Here is a 16,506-nt window from a genome sequence, read left to right as displayed (position 1 = left end):
TCTAGGACTGCATAAAGTTCACTGTTGCTCCCAAGACTTTCGGCAGAATGGAAAACAATCAAACATGAGCACAAGGGTTTGTAACAACTAGACCTCACCACATAATCTGTCCTGTCAATTTATTAGTGATTAAATTTAATTTTAAAAGCTAATTTATATTTTTAAAAGTACTAAAAATCAAGTTACAGTGAAAAAAAAGGAATTGCTCAATGAACAGACACTCCAAATTGGAAGTCTGGAAGGAAAAAATTTCTTTTTGCAGAAGAATTATTCATTAATATTTACAGGCACTAAAATGTTTTCATAAGTAAATGCCAGTATTCAAATGTTCAAAGTTGACTGGCCTCACAGGATCTACCGGTCTTGTTAAAGACAACTAGGTAGGTTTCCATGTAGTTGCCTAATCATAAAACGTGTAAACTACTTTACTGGTACTTTGGGTTGGAGATGGGGTATGATGGACATGTGTGATTTCATCACTGTGAGAAACTTCTGGTGTGGAAGGGAAGTTTATGCTGGAAATGGTTGGAACCTGGTATGGAAACCTGGTTTTAGACAATAGGAGAAAAGTTCATTTATCAGAGCCCAGAGACCAAGACTGGGTGGTTCTAGTAGGAGATGCTTGAGGAGGATGGCGGGAGTGGAGGCAGCTTGATTCAGACACAGCTAGGAGGGCCAAGAATGAGACTGTTTCTAGGTGACAGCTGTGTCCCCCAGAGGCACACATTTCTGCTGTCACTGGATGGACCCTACGGCACAGACTTGAAGTGGTTACTACTGCCTCTTGGCTTTCCTGCGGCATTGTCCACTCAAGACAAAGTGTGGGATTGGAGACAGCCAGATCGGTAGAAACCCCTCTCCATTTATAACACCCCACTGGTTTTCTTGTGACCTGAAATACATTCTTGAAACGCTTGCATTGCCCATGTGGAGGAAGCCCTCTAACTGAGGTGTTCCTGTCTCCATCACACTGCCATCTTGAGCTCCCATCAGATAGGCCTGATGGACAGCGTGGGAAGTCATTCTCTGGATGTTCTGGACATTTCTTTTCCATGAGTGCACTGCTCTGATACTAGCATGTTCACTTCCTTGTCACAACAAAGATGAAGACCGATGGACTTGAGTCAGTATGTAACAGGGTCAGGAGTCACAAGAGAACCCCAAGAATCATTAGATCTTATGCTTCTCTGCCAGACTCTTCTGCAATCCAGTGAGATGATGGACAGGCCAGTAATGAAGTACTCCCCAGCATTTCAAGATCAGACTCAATATTATAAATGTTAGCTACTATGATAATGATGAAAACCTTTGCAGCTATGTTGTTCGAGGGGAGAAAGCATCATGGGAGAAAGCCCCCAAGAGGGTAACCTGGAGATGGGTCTGCAACTACCACCTGGATACCCAGGACCACTCCCACTCCAGACATCAGCAGCAACGGCAGAAAGCATTTATTATGCACCTACCATGTACCTGGCTAAGCGCTGGGAATATAAAGAGAGGCAAAAACAGCCTCATGGAATTTACCTTCTAATGGGCAAGATCCCACAAAAACAACTATGCCCAACATCCCTTCTGTCCTTGGAAGGGGAGACCCAGCTAGGAAGTTTTGCCAAACAGCTTCTGCATTTGTTTTAAGGCAAATCATTAGCCAGATTCAGTTAGCTTGGAACCGTGGGTTCCTAATGCCACCGAAAGGTGATTGCCTGGGTCCTGGGAAACCGGACCCCATACGGTGCAATCAACAGGAGTGTTTACTCAGTTCCCCCGTGAGCAACTCTCTGGTTTTGATTGCTTCTTTGGACACCCAGAGCTACCTAATCAGCTGAGAAGATCCCAGCAATGATGCTAAGTAGAGGTGGTGATTTGGGTCAACTTTATCCAAAGGTCTGGGGCTCTCTCGGAAGAGGATAAACAGGAAATGAGCGGATGGGTGGAGTATTCCACCGGCCAGCTGCCTACCCAGCAGTCTGACAAGGACACAGGTGATTTGTATTCTTAACACCCTTTTAATCCCATATCTCTAGGGAAAGTTAAAAATTGATTTAGTTGTGTTAAACAAAGCCAAAAGGTGAAATTCAAGAGCATTATTCAAGGAGAAATTCTGAAACAATACTCTTCCCAGATGCGAAGGGAAGGTGAATATTCCTAAACCCCTTTACAATTGTGCATGCTACAAAGCTGATAATAGTTAACTATTAATATTAATAGTTAACATAGTACTTACTATGGGCCAAGTACTGTGCCGACAAGCTTTAGGCCCCTAGCTGCTAGGTGCTAGCAGAGTGCGAGGTTTGGAGATAGGAAGACCTGGGTTCAAATCCAGCTTCAGAAACTAACTGTGTGACCCTGTTTGCCTCAGTTTCCTCATCTGTAAAATGGGGATAATATTACAGCCCTTATCAGCCAGGGTTGTTATGAGGATGAAGTAAGGTAATAATCATAAGGTGTTAAGCACAGTGCCTGCCACATATTAGGTACTTAATAAATGTTAGCTATATGGAGTTACATATGGCGAATTTACGGAGATCCTGGGGGAAAGAAGGGAGGAGAGCGGTATCTGCTCCCTCCCCTCAGGGCATTTCTTCAGTGGCCATCAAGGTCTTCTCAGTCAGTTGCCAGAGCCCAGAATGCTGCTGGACCACATTACTGGATATTCGGGGCACACTGCTTCAACCGGCCACAAGCCCACCTAACACAACCAGGCACTTGATCTTTTTCCACCTTGCCCATAAGGGCATCATGAGTCTGGGCCCACAGCCTTACTGAAATCAGACTGTCCTCTCCATGGATGGCAGTCCCCTGATCCATTAAACCTTGAAATAAGCTTCTACTTTCTGATTTTTCGGCCCGTACGTTTAAACTGCAATATGATTTCCAAGTGCCTGATGGACGTCATGGAGACTGGAAGCCATCTGATAAAGCCACAGCCTTCCTCAAGTGACCTTAAGGCAGCATGATTCGAGAAAACGAGTTTGAGAAGAGAAGCTTGATGAAGCAATGAATAAATAAGACATAATGAAAAAGCAATGAATAAATAAATGAATAAGCAAGACAAAGAAGAAATAAGACATTTAGTAAGCGCTTACTGTATACACTGCTGGGGACACACACACACTTTTCTATGTGTGTGTCCCCAGAGCTCTCAAGGAGTTCCTGTTCTAATGTCGAGACAATCCAGAGGGAAGGCTTCAGCTACGAGTCGCTAAGAAAGGCTCCCACCATGTTTGCTTTTCTACGAACATGGAATCAAGTCCGGGAACCTTGAACACAGGCCCAGAGCCCTCAGCTGCCCTCCTGGGAAGCAGCCCCCATGGAGAGGCAGCCTGGACCCGCTCCTGCAGGGGCTGCACACACAGTCACCGAAGGCCCTGAGTCCTGGGCACCAGAAATCGAGAGGATTTTAGAGTAGAGATGACGCTGAGGACCCTTTGCTTTGGGGCTGCTGCCCCCAAGGACTATGGGACTCCTCCATCTGGCTGCAGCTGGAACTGTCCCTAGGGGTGGTCTCCCCATCGGCTCCCTGAGAGAGGGGCGGTCTCACTTTTCTCCATGCAGGGATCTGTACATAGCGCTCAATCAATCAATACGTATTAAATGCCTACTATGGGCCAGGCACTGTGCTAAGCACGGGGGGGGGGGGGGGGGGGGGGGGGGGGGGGGGGGGTGGGTACAAAAAGAGGCAAGAGACGATCCCTGACCTCAAGGAGATTCCTGTCTAACAGAGGAGACAACAACCAAACGTGCAAGGAAGTAACCAACGGAGGGAAGACACTGGAATTAAGAGAGGATGAGGAAGGCTTCCGGTAAAAGAAGGGATTTTAGTTGGGACTTAAGGGAAGCCAGGGAGGTCAGTGAACATTTGTTGTTCAGTGGTCTCAGTGTGACCAACTCTCCGTGACCCCATTTGGGGTTTTCTTGGCAAAGATATGGAGCAGCTTGTCATTTCCTTCTCCAGCTCATTTTACAGATGAGGAAACTGAGGCAAACAGGGTGCAGTGACTTGCCCAGGGTCACACAGCTAGCAAGTGCCCGAGGCCGGATTTGAACTCAGGAAGAGGAGCCTTCCTGACTCCAGGCGCGGGGCTCCCACGCATGTGTAGCTCTAGCACTGAAATGGGGCCAAATCCCCTATTTTGTCGATGAGGAGAATGAGGTCCTGAGAGCTCCTGTGGCCAGACGAAAGCGTCCTGGACTTTGGGGCAGAGCATGGTCCCCATCCCAGTTCTCCGACAATTTCTTCCCCTCTCCGACCCCGCAGGGCCTTCGGCTGCAAAATGAGGGGCCTCCGCTGGCCTCCAACATCGATGAACTCTGAGACGAAGGGGAGGAAACTGACCGAGCCGGCTCCGCCTGCCTCTCGGTGGCCGCCCGGAGTCAGGTCAGCGAGGCGGGCCTGCGGGCGGTGCAACACGCGCCTGCTCTCCCGCCCCTGCAGCCCTCCTCCACACGGAAGCGTCTGGGGCTGTCCTTCGCCTGCTTCTCTCCTCCCCTGACACCTTGACGATAAGCCACAAAGGGACCGCTTGGCATCTAGCCTGGTTACCCCTCCCCCCCACCCCCTGCCCTCACATTCTTCAGTCCAGCCAAACCGGCTTTACCGTGGTTTTCCATACTTGACGCGCCATCTCCCGCCTCCGCGCCTTTGCAAAAGCCACTCCCTCGCGCCCGCAATGTTTCCCCTCCGCCACTTGGAACTTCACCTCCTTTCTCGGTTTAGCCCGAGGGCCACCTCCTGCAAGAAGCCTTTCTGGGTGCCCCAGTTGGCTCGGCCAGCCCACGATCTAGGCCAGACAGCTTGGACCAGCGCCCAGGTGTGCCTGTCCTGCTCTCCTCCCCACTCTCTCATTTGCCGGAGTTTCCCTGCGCGACCACGCCACTCCACCCACCCACCAATGGAAGGAGAGGGGAGGCGGGGCCTTGGATTCCTGTGACCAATCAGAAAGACGCCCGGGGACAGTTGTGTTTGGGAACTGTTAAAAGAGCGGGCCGGGAGTTCGGGAAGGTGGAAGGAGGAGCCGGCGCCGGGTCGGCCAATCAGGGGGCGCTGCGCGAACGAGCCGAGGGCCAGCGGCCAATCAGGGGAGGCGTTGCCCTCGGCCCGCCGTGCCGCCGGTCCCCCGGCCGGGAGCGGGCAGCGGAGCACCGCGGGCAATACGCTTGGGCTCCGGGAGGCCTCCGGATCGACCCGGCGGGGAAGGGAGCCTAGACGCGGGCCCCGCAGGGAGGCCCGGCGCGGCCTGGACCTTGGCCCGGCCCTTGTCCCCTCCCCCCGCCGGCGGCCGCGCATGCGCGCAGCGGTCCATGGAGTCGTGGGGTCTGGCGGCGCACGCCGAGCCCGGGGCGTTGGGGGAGCACTTTCTGTACTTCGCCTACGGCAGCAACCTGCTCAAGGAGCGGCTGCGGCTGCGGAACCCCTCGGCCCAGTTCATCTGCGTGGCCCGGTTGCAGGTCAGGAAAGGTCAGGGAGCTGGGGCGGCAGGCGGGGAAACTGAGGCATGCCCCCCCCCCCCGCCGTCGGGGCATGCGGCCGGCCCTGGGGCCCTGAAGTGGACGGGGGCAGTGGTGCTGGACGATGGTCGTCGGACCCGGCGTCCACCCGAACGGCCGGAAGGCATGGCCCAGGGTAGTAGCCCAGCTGGGCGCCGAGGCAGGATCCGAGTTCAAGTGCTGCCACTGGCCGGGTCGGCTGGGACCCCTGGCCTCCGCCCCCTCCGTCCCTCTGCCCCGAGGGCGGATCGCTGGTCCTCATCTGTGAAATGGGATCAGAACCCGGAGGAGGGATGGACACTTGCCGGACACAGCCTTCTGCTTGGGGTTGGGAAGGCGTGGGAGGCGTGGGGGAGGGGCGCGTCCGGAAGGGTCTGGACGCTAAAAAGCCAAGGCACCAGCGAAGCTCTTGTTTAATGAGGCGGTGCCCCTGCTGGGCTCAGCGCCCAGAGGACCCTGACCCCTGCGCGGCTGCCCAGGGTGGGCCAAGGGACGCGGAACGGGGCCCCCATCAGAGGATGGCCAGACAAGGGCCCCTGGCCCGGGGTGGTGGGAGGGGGCTCACCTGCTGGCCTGAGGCCAGTCGGAACCTGACCGAGACCCAGCCAAGCTCCCAGGATCCTAGAACTAGATTTGGAATTGGAAGGGACCTTACAGGCCCTCCTTTCACAGATGGGGAGACTGAGGCACAGAGCATGGCCTTGCACCCCCCCACCCACCCCCGTCTGTCTGAGGTGGTATACAAACCAAGATCTTCCCGACCCTTCCGGGGCCCTGTCTACCCGTACCCTGCCCAAGGTCATGGAGGTAACAAGGAGAAGGGCTGTGGGCTCCTAGCCCTGCTGCTCCTCCCGCAGGTGGCCATGTCTACCCTTCCTGAACAGGAATTACCAGGGACACACTGCTTCACCCCTCGGTGCCCCATTTACAAAGGGCAAAGTGACCTGAATCTAAGGGCCACCTGGGAGTTGGGCCTGGCTGTGAAGTGGAAGGTCTTGGTGTGGGTCCTGCGCCCGGCCACCTCTGCCATGGTGAGGTTGTTCTAATGGCCCCTTCTGTTGGAAGGGGGGGGGGATAAGCATTTGTTAACTGTCTACTATGTGCCAAGCACTGTGCTAAGCGCTTTACAGATATCTCATTTTGTCCTCACAGCAGCCCTGTGATGGAGGTGCTGTTATTGTCCCCATTATACCGCTAAGCCCAGGGTCACACAGCTAGGAAATGTTTGTGTCTGGATTTGAACTCAGGTCTTCCTGGCTCTTCCAGGCCCAGCACTACGCCCACTGCACCACCTAGTTGCTGGAATCATGTCTTGTCCTTCTCTGAGGGTGACCCAGAGTTTCTGAAGTCACCCTACTAGCCCTGCCCAGTCCTCTTCATCTAAAAAAGGCTTTGGTTGTGGCCTACCAGGCACTGTCATTGGAGGGCCAACCAGAGCACAGCACCAGAAGGTTGGCCACCAGGTGTTGAACTAAAAAAAAAGTCGCTCATGGCGGTCTGTTAAAGTGGAGAGGTATCGTGATCTGGGAAGTGTCTACACAGCCGTGAAATCCCAGATTTGGTGATGTTAAAAAGCCACTTTGCAGCCTGTAGCAGTAGGTGACCAACAGAGTGAAGTGTGGGTGTGTGTGGGTGTGTCAGGGGGAGAGAGGAAACAGGGTGACCGTTTGGGCCAGCAACCCCTAATATGATTGCTTCTTCAAATAGTCAGTAAACCAGATGAATCTAGTTTGTGAGGTCCAGCAGAAATCCTGTGTGATAACTAGGTCTGTGTCCACCTTTCCAGAAAGGTCTGGCAGATAACTAGCCAGCTGAGGACAATTGGCAGCCGATTGTGACAGTCTTTGCAGACTGATTGTCAGTTTCACTGGTATTTATTCAGAGTATAGGCACAAAAATCCACTAGGGAAGCGAAATCTTTAGAGACAGGAATAAAGGTATTTGTATGTTTAGTTAAGGGTTTGATGGATGGATTGTGTATAGAATACAGAACCTCCTTTTAATGCAAGCCACTCTAGGGGAAAGAACAAAGCAGACCAGTAAAGAATTCCTTGGATATTAAATGACCGTAAAAGTGGAGGAGCCTACAATGTTTGCCATTGATGAGAAAATGCTCATTAGTCCGTATTGTGGATAGGACAGCCTTAAAAGGAAATCTTGATACTGAGGGGATCTCGGAGCAGAACCAAAGACTGATCATAATTGCACTGGTTTTCCTTTACAGGATTTCAAAGTTGACTTTGGAAATTATCAGGGTGTAACAAGTACCTCTTGGCATGGAGGTATAGCTACTATTGTTCAGAGCCCTGGAGATGAAGTTTGGGGAGTCGTATGGAAAATGCACGTGAAAAATATAAGTTCTCTGGATGAGTAGGTGACTCCTAATTACACTTTAAATAATACTAACTTAGAAAGAATATGTGTACGTTGGGTTCTTCATGGTGCTTAGCCCAGTGCCTGGCGTACATCAGGCACTTAACATATGCTTGTTGACTTCTTAATGCTATGTAGCATTAAAAAAAAAACAAAAGAAAAAGAAAAAAAAGAAAGAGGAAAAAAGAAAAGAAAATACTATGTAGCATCTCAAAGTGTTTATTTTTTTAATTATAGGGATGTTGGGCCTGCTCTATTTAAAATTATTTTAAACCAAACTTATACCAAGGGGTTGATTTTGTTTTCACATGTCTGTGATGTACTTTGCAATTTATCAGGCTTGTTCCAGCAGAATGTAATTTCTTTTTCAGAGCCCTTGGAGGGGGGACCCTTTGCAGTTTCTGACTCATCTGAAGATAAATGCCTTTCTTTCTTTTTCTTTCTTTTTTTTGGTAGTCATTTGACTTTTGGAAAATAAATACATATCTAGAAATTTTTTTACTTTAGATTCTGAAAAATGAATGTTTTAAACATAATTTGTTGCCTATTTCTTAGAGATTTCAAAAGATGTCCTAGCTTTATTGGAACGGTTCTTATAAAATGCCATTTACTTCTGATGGGAGTGGTCTAGAACAGTCATGCAGTGATGTAAACATTAAGGGAGCTATCCTTCTTTATGTCATTAGTCCTTTCTGAACTCTGCTCTAGTGCATGCGGTAGCAATCATCTACCAAGCTGGGGTGGGAGAGGGGCCCAAGAGGCCGAGAGGAATGGATCAGCTGTTCTTGATAAAATGTCAGATACTTCAGTAGGAATTAGAGACACCTTTTTCTCTCTCTCTCTTTAGAAGAGATAGACATTTTTGCCAAGTTCCATACATTTATTTCATAGCAGAAAGGAATAATATTGCAGGGGTGCATAGATTGCAATAACTACTTAGCAGCATGGTGTTGATATATTATTTTTCTGATAAGAGAAGCTGAGAGTTACAAGTGAAGTCATATTCATTTGCAGGCTTACCTGGTCTAAATGATTTGCTTTTAAGGCCAAAGGCCGCTTATCCCACTATTCCAAATTACTTCTAAAAACATTTAGAACATAAATGTACCAAAAACGTCTTGAGTAGAGGTCCTGAACCTGCAATCTGTAGGCTTTTTTAAAAAAGTTCTGATCGCTATCTAGCTATAATTGGTTTTCTTTTTAATCCTCTGTATTTTATTTGATGTATTTAACAATATGGCTCTGAGAAAGGGTCCATAGGCTCCCCTAGATTGCCAAGGGGTCCAGGACACTCACGTGGTGAAGAGCCCCAGGCTAAAAGAATCAGTATTTTTTATACAGCTGGATTTTCATTCTGTGTGTGTGCTCCACTTTGAGCAAAGGATCTTGCAGAATACATGAAACTGGGAAAATCCGCTTATGGGGGACATCTGGTTCTCTGTTTCAGACAAGAAGGAGTTGGAAGTGGAACGTATATTCCGATAGAAATTGATGTTCGCAATCAAGAAGGGAAAGTATTAACCTGCCGAAGTTACCAGATGCTAGATTACGTCCCTGCGCCCCCCTCACCGCACTATAAAAAGGTAAGGAGTGGTGGAACACAGACCTGCGGGAAATATCTGTTTGGAAAGAAATCTGATTTGTTTTAGGGGGAAACCTGTCTCTAGTCAGTCAGCATAGTAGTGTGGAAAGTAGGGACGGTTTGGAGCTCAGGACGTGGGTCCACATCCGAGCAAGTGACTGCTGCTACGACTTGTGTGTCCTTAGGAAATCACTTACCTCTCAGAGCCTCGGTTTCCTAATCTGTAAAACATAGGGGTTGGAATAGATGATATCAGAAGGCCTCAGTAGCTCTGAATTTATTATCCTATAGGCATCCACTTGTCATTAGAGAAAAGGATTTTCAGTGTCGTTTTGGTTTTCTTAATTATGTTATGTTTTGTTCTGGAAGCAGAAGGGAATAAGCCATCATACACCGCCTACTATGTGCCAGGCACTTTAGATGAATTTCATTTGGTCTTCACAATCACTCTGGGTTGGAGGTGCTATTATTATCCCCCTTTGTAGGCAACTGGCACCCCAGTGGTTAGAGCGCTGGGAGAGCTGAGTTGCAGTCTAGCCTCAGACACTCACTAGCTGGGCAAATCCCTTCACTTCTCTTTGCCTTGGTTTCCTCATCTATAAATGGGGAAAATAACAGCAGCTCCCTCCCGGGGTTGTTGTGAGGACCAAAGGAGACAGTATGTGTAAAGCATTTAGCACAGTGCCCTGCACACAGTAGGTGCTATAGTAATGCTAGCCATTATCTAACAGCATCAGTATCATTATAAAGCAGTTAGCACAGCTTCACCGGGTACGAAGTAGGTGCTGTCTAAATGCCCATCCCTAATCTGCAGGCCCCCCCCAGTGCTTTTCAGCCCTCCAGCTCTTTTGGCTTTTGCCTAGAGTGAAAGTTTACCAAATGTGTTGAGGTGAATCTTATTGAAAAGAAAAAAACATATTTTAAGAAAGTAATTATCTCTTAATTTTAAAAAAATTAATTTAACTTAAAATCTAGAAATACAACTACAGAACACCTTTTATTTACAGAAATAAAAGAAGACAAATTCTTATGTGTTCTGAAAACACAAATTGATTTTTATAATGGGAAACTTCTTTGCTTAGGTGGTGACTTTGGGTGTAGAACATTGTGTCCTACAGGACTGAGTTGCTGTAGTCTGATTGAGTTGTCTTCTTCCTCTTTTTTTTTTTCTTTTTTGGTGAGGCAATTGGGATTAAGTGACTTGCCCAGCCTCACCTAGCTAGTAAGTGCCAAGTGTCTGAGGGCTGGATTTGAACTCAGGTCCTCCTGATTCCAAGGCTGGATCTCTATCCATTACACCACCTAGCTGTCCCTCCTCTTTCTTTTTTATTGTTATAAGAGATAGCTTTCTGGGTGAGGAAGAAGGGGAGAGACATATTTGAAGGTGAAGGTTATAAGTAAAGATGATATCAACAATTTAAAAAAATTTTTAAATATTAATGGAAAACATGATTTCATTCATATTATGATTCCAGAAAGACATCAAAGAAAAATAGTTTGCTCTGAGCAGAACATATAGGTTCTTGCCAAGTTGTTCCCAGTCAGCCACGGCCAGCTAAGTGCTAGGCTCAGAACCCGGGCTCATCTCTGACTGTTCCCTCTCATTTCCTCCCCACCCCCACATCCAGTCAGGTACTAAATTCTAGTGATTGCTGAATCTTTAATATAGATACATGATTTAATATAGATACCTAATACAGAAATACCAAGGTTAGCTTCTCATCACCAGTGCACCTGCCAGACCTCTGCCCAGTGACTTCCAATGGCTTTCTATTACCTCCTAGGTGAAAAATGAAGCCCTTATTTTGGCATTCAAGGCCTGCCTCTGGTGTAATTTAAACTGTTCTTTTTCGTGGGTTTTCTTTCTATGCAGAAAATATTGGGGCAAAAGGTGTTAGTGGGTTAATAAGTTGGGGAGCCTATACGCACTAGACAGATTCTAGATACATCCTATATTTGTGACAGTCATGTCTTTCAAGGTGAGTCTTTATATACTGATGCTGAAACTAGGGAGATCATTTCACCCATCTAGTAATTAAGTGTTATAACATTTTAACAATCACAGAACGACACCACAGGGGGCCATCTCCAGTTGTCCTGAGTGTATCTGGCCACTGGACCCCGATGGCTCCGGAGGAGAGAATGAGGCTGCTGACCACACAGCCCTCCCTCGCCTAAATCCAATTTACTTGTATGTCATGGCGTCACCTCCCTGATGTCATGGTCCTCTTTAAAGAGGAAGGACAGCCAGCAACATGACATAGTACCAGGCAGCAGGAAGTGAAGGAGACAGTTTCTACTTAAAACTTCTCAAAGAGATTCTGGGTGTAATTCCTCAGAGCCGGACAGTGATGTAAGGGGCGAGGAGGGCTGCTTACAGCCCCGGGCCTATATGCGGGGTCTCTGCAATCCCAATGGGGGAAATGCCATCAGATTAGTAGAGGTGTTTTGGGACCGCTCTTCTCTGTCTCTGACCCAACTAGGAAACAGCTTTTGTACATTCATGCCCTCTTGATGGAGTGTGAGCGCCATGAGAGCCCTGACAGTCGTAGGTTTTGTCTGTGACCTGCACTGCATCTCACACAGAATCAATGCTTGAGAAGTGACTGGGTGTGAATTGAATTTTTAAAAATGCTTTGTTGATAGTTTTTGCCTTTCCATCACCTTCATTTCCCACTGTATCCATTCACCCAACCCACAGCTATCCCTTAAAACAAAAAATAAAAAAGGAAAATCGGGAAAAACCAGTTCAGCCAAATTAACTCCCATGTTAACCAAATCTGACGATAAATGCTGTGCTTGACACCCTGAGCCCCCCTCCCCCTCCTCTACATCCTTATTTGTTTATGCTTATCCTTTTTGTTTTTAAATGCTCAATGTATAAAACAAGGCATTTTATACTTTGCATGTAGGCACTCATTTTCTTTAAAGGCCTCTGCTATCTGTAGTATGAACACAATTACCCCCTGCCCATCCTAGCCAACCGGCCTTCTGAAATCCCTCTTTCGTTTTCCATCCATTTCCAGGTCATCTGCAAGGGTGCCAAACAGAACGGCCTGCCCTCTGACTATCAGAGGAAGTTAGAAGAAATTGAAACGAATCACTACGAAGGACCCGTAAAGGTGTTTGAAGAAATTGAAGCCGTCATCAAAGAAGCATTGTAGCAGATGTCCACTATAATTTTAGACCATGTATCTAACCGACTTTTTGCCTCAATTTATTTTCATTACTGTCTCTCCTTGACACTTTTGCATTTTTTAAAATATTTGATAATATGAATCCCAAATTGTCCATAATAACATTCAGGTGATATCACTGCATTAATGTATTCATAACCATTTTCTGAAATGCTGCTACCCATTGGTAGTTTCTCTTGTTTCTAGCTTTCTACGGGGATTGGGGTCAAGGCTAGGCCATGACAATTGTGAGACAGTGTAAGAATTGTGCCTGGTGAAAATTCTTCTTTGGACAAAGGCTATGATTTTAGGTGTGGTGTGATGAGAAGGAGACTTACTTACGACCTTTCCCCAAAGTATGGGGGGGGGGTGCTGCTTCCTTTTGTTTAGCTAGGGTGGGGAAATTGGAGATTGCTTGAACTAAATGGTGATTTTGATAGTAAAATGAATGTGAATGCTCTGTTATTGTTAGAGGAATACCCTGACCTCGTGGTTCCACATGGATTCTGCTCTTACACCAGATTGGAAGAAGTAAAAGTTTTTATCTGAACCATCTGTGCTCTGTGTGAGAAGGTTCCTGGTTCCTCGTTTTTTCACCGTCATTGTCTTGGCTCCTTTTTCATTGTGTGTGTGTGTGTGTGTGTGTGTGTGTGTGTGTGTGTTCCCATAAATTAAACAAGGCTTTTGAAAGCCTAATCTACAAGGTTGTGAAGGGGGGAGGGATAAAATGTCTCCCTCATGGACCATGAAGCCGAGTTCTTGGCAGTCTAAGGGCTCGATAGAGAGCTTCCCCCCCACCCCCAGCTCTGATCTGCTCGCAGGCAAATCACTGAACCTTCCTCAGCCTAAGCTTCTTCATCTGTAAAACGGGGATCATAATAACTCCCACCTCCCAGGGTTGTGAGGATGAGAGGAGAAAACAACAGGCACTCTCCAATTGCAGCCCCAAGTTCAAGGCCCCTGAGTGTTGACTTTGTCCCCTGGGCCAACCACAACCTCTCAGAGCTCCAAGCAACTTTGTGAGGCTAGATGTAGAAGAGAGGGGAGGGGCTTCCTCCTCTGGGAGTTCCCTATAACCACAGGTCTCATTCCTGTGCCTGTGAAACGATGTCTTTTCTGGAGGAAGGACTGCTCATTTCGACAATCATCCTATCCCATGGTTGGTTTATGTGGAGAAATCACCACCTCAGTTGCTGTGGAGAGTGGTCGTCCATATTTAAGACAGGTCTCTGACCAAAGAGGAATCATGTGGGATCATCATTCTAGAACTGGAAGGGTCCCCCTGAGGTCTAGGGAAACACCCCTTATTTGGCAGTTAAGAAGACTGAGGCTCCTTCTGGCTCTTGGCGCTGGAGCTGACGGGACCTCGGGAGCCCACAAGCCCAGCCTCATTTTCCTGGTGAAGAAATCCGGGGGTGTGGAAAGTCAAGTGACTTCCCCACAGTTGCTCAGGTGGTGTTATAAAGATGGCCCCAGACTCAGTTTGATTCTCGAGAGAAGCAGGGGCATCTCCTTGGAAGGAGAGAAATACGCACAGTAAAAGAAGCCAGGGCAAACTTTATAGTTAGTAATTGCCTAACTCCTTCCTTCTGGATCAGTATTGGTCCTAATCCTTTTGGGTTACAATCTTCCTTATGTGCCCCACCCCTAACATACTCTATGTGCCTAGAATTGTGTGATCCCTCCCCCCCCCCCCCGACTCCGACAGAGAAGTTAGCCTGTCTGTACTGATTTCTTACCTACTTATGTGGAAACTTAACTCTTTCATTTCTCACAGGTAGTAAACATCAGAGAGGGCATTTGAACTCGTGGCCCCTGACTCCAGCTTTCCAACCTAAGCAGCAGGCTTTTGAGGTCCAGCTGTTGCATCTCTGGCAAGATAAGCCACAGTGGCTGGACAGATCATACTCTCTATCCTTCAGACCAGATGGTTGACCAGATGAGTCAAACCTCTCCCACCCTGGCTGTATCATCAGGGCCCCAGGACCTGGCTGGGACGTTCATGTACATACTAGAATATCAGTCCCATAAATTAATTCCGCCACACAGAACTCTACGTTACCCCAACAGTTCCCAGTGGGGCCACTGACCCTCACTGGCATAGCTCCTGAACCCTGCTTTGGAAGGAGCCTATTTCCATATTCCTAGTTGCTACCAAAGTAACTGACGTTTCCAAAGAAACTGATGGTAATTGAAGGACTTGGAAATCTTCAGACAGCTTTGCCACTTACAGATTTAAGGAACAATTTAAAACCACCTAAACCACCAGGTTTCCAGCTTCACTCTTCCCTAAAAGGCCAATTTTGTACTGTTCGATGTGCCAGGGTCTCTTATCGGGGCTCCTTCTAGTTCTGTATAAAGCGTAGCCCTGGTTCTGCTTTTTTCAGAGCTTCAGACAAGGGTAAACTTGGGGGAATCGCTTCATTTATTAGGTTTCCCCGTCTTTTGTGCTAACAAGTTCAAAATTTGTTTTGTTTGTCATGAAATCACAGGGTTTGCTGCTGGATGAGACCCCAGGAATCTAGTCAGTCCCCTTCATTTTACAGATGAGGAAACTGAGGCCCAGATTGGTGGAGTCACTTGTCCAAGGTCATAGAGTCAATAATTCGAATTCAAGCAGGAGTCAGAACCCAGTTGCTGCGCCTCTGAGGGGAACACCCTCCAACTCTCCACTCCATCTATAATGCCAAGCTTCCCTTTGCATTAGTGAAACACGCTTGCATTGCCCTAGGAACCACGCTTTAATTTTTTAACTTTTAAAATCTTTTAAAAAATAGTTTTCACTCTTATTAGTGACCCATTAAAAGCCAGTGTCATGCAGACAGCCTTGGACTCAGTCTCAGCCCTGGTGCTTGCAGCCTCTCTGAGCCTCCTAATAATGCTCACGTCTATATGGTGCTCTAAGGATCACATGGTATTTTACATAATTAACACTGTAGATTAGATTTAGAAGTAACATCAGGTCGTCTGACTCCTCATTTTACAGATAACTTGCCTAAGATCCTGCAGGTCGTAGGAGGCAGAAAATTTGAATCTGGCATTTTGAGGGCTGCAGGGAGTTTTTACAAAAATCTCATTTTATTCTCACAACAACCCCAGGAGGTAGGAGCTATTATGATCCCCATTTAACAGATGAGGAAACTAAGGCAGTCCAAGGCTAAGTGACTTGCCCAGGGTCACACAGCTAGTGAGTATGGGAGGCTGGATTTGAAGTCGGGTCTTCCTGATCCAGCTCCAGCCGTTGTCATGGTCACCCAGCTAGAACAAGTCAGAGATGGGGCTTGGACCCAGGGCTTCTCGACTCAAGCCATTAGGTCCAAGTGTCCTCTCGCAGATAGTTGTATTTTTACAATCTTTTACAACTTTCATTTTCCCTCACCAATGTGGAACCACAAGGTGCACCTATTCCTGTGACAGTAACAGAGCATTCACAAGCTCTGACTCCTCCCCCCTTCCCTTCGGGGCACTCCCCTTCCCGCCCCCCCCCATGCCTTGGCTCTAAGATCCCCTGGCGTACTTCTACAGGATGCCTCCCAGCTTTCCACTTAACTGCTACCGCCTGCCTTCTGAGTTCCTTCTACTGATTCTGTATCTAGCAGTCAGTCAATAAACATTAAGTGCCTGCTGTGCCAGGCATTGTGTCAAGCGCTGGGGATACCAAGCAAAAGGTGAGCAGCCCCTGCTCCCAAAGGGCTTGCAGTCTCATGGGGGAGAATCACCAGAGGGAAGGCTCTAGAATTAAGGGGGATGGGAGAAGGTTTCCTCTAGAAGGGGGGATTTTAGCTAAGGCTTGAAGAAGGAGGAGATGAGGAGAGAACATTCCAGGCATGGGGCACAGCCAGGGCAAGTGCCCAGAGTCGGGAGATGGGCTGTCTCCGTAAAGGCACA

The 16,506-nt window shown here is 47.8% G+C and overlaps 2 protein-coding genes across 2 annotated transcripts in view; both read left to right on the top strand.

The window, feature by feature from the left end:
• Positions 1-5,012: 5,012 nt before the first annotated feature.
• On the top strand, positions 5,013-13,173 carry GGCT (gamma-glutamylcyclotransferase). The gene is made up of 4 exons (XM_020993363.2): positions 5,013-5,448; positions 7,712-7,857; positions 9,308-9,443; positions 12,469-13,173. Exons 1-4 carry the CDS (start codon positions 5,302-5,304, stop codon positions 12,604-12,606), a joined length of 567 nt encoding a protein of 188 aa, XP_020849022.1. The 5' UTR covers positions 5,013-5,301; the 3' UTR covers positions 12,607-13,173.
• Positions 13,174-16,115: 2,942 nt separating this feature from the next.
• NOD1 (nucleotide binding oligomerization domain containing 1) overlaps positions 16,116-16,506 on the top strand; it is a 46,447-nt gene continuing 46,056 nt past the window's right edge. The window contains exon 1 of the mRNA XM_020993243.2: positions 16,116-16,286. The gene's annotated coding sequence lies outside the window, so the exon portion shown is untranslated. The remainder of the gene's footprint in view (positions 16,287-16,506) is intronic.

This window comes from Phascolarctos cinereus, unplaced genomic scaffold (assembly GCF_003287225.1).
Source record: "Phascolarctos cinereus isolate Bilbo 61053 unplaced genomic scaffold, phaCin_HiC Scaffold_1;HRSCAF=81, whole genome shotgun sequence".
Classification (NCBI taxonomy): domain Eukaryota; kingdom Metazoa; phylum Chordata; class Mammalia; order Diprotodontia; family Phascolarctidae; genus Phascolarctos; species Phascolarctos cinereus.
This window is presented reverse-complemented; position numbering and strand designations above follow the sequence as displayed.

Excerpts from the sequence above, each read along its gene's own strand:
- GGCT (XM_020993363.2), top strand. The coding sequence starts at position 5,302 with ATGGAGTCGTGGGGTCTGGCGGCGCACGCCGAGCCCGGGGCGTTGGGG. Across the intron at positions 5,449-7,711 it reads TCTGCGTGGCCCGGTTGCAG|GATTTCAAAGTTGACTTTGG; the intron begins GTCAGGAAAGGT and ends TTTCCTTTACAG. Across the intron at positions 7,858-9,307 it reads AATATAAGTTCTCTGGATGA|ACAAGAAGGAGTTGGAAGTG; the intron begins GTAGGTGACTCC and ends TCTCTGTTTCAG.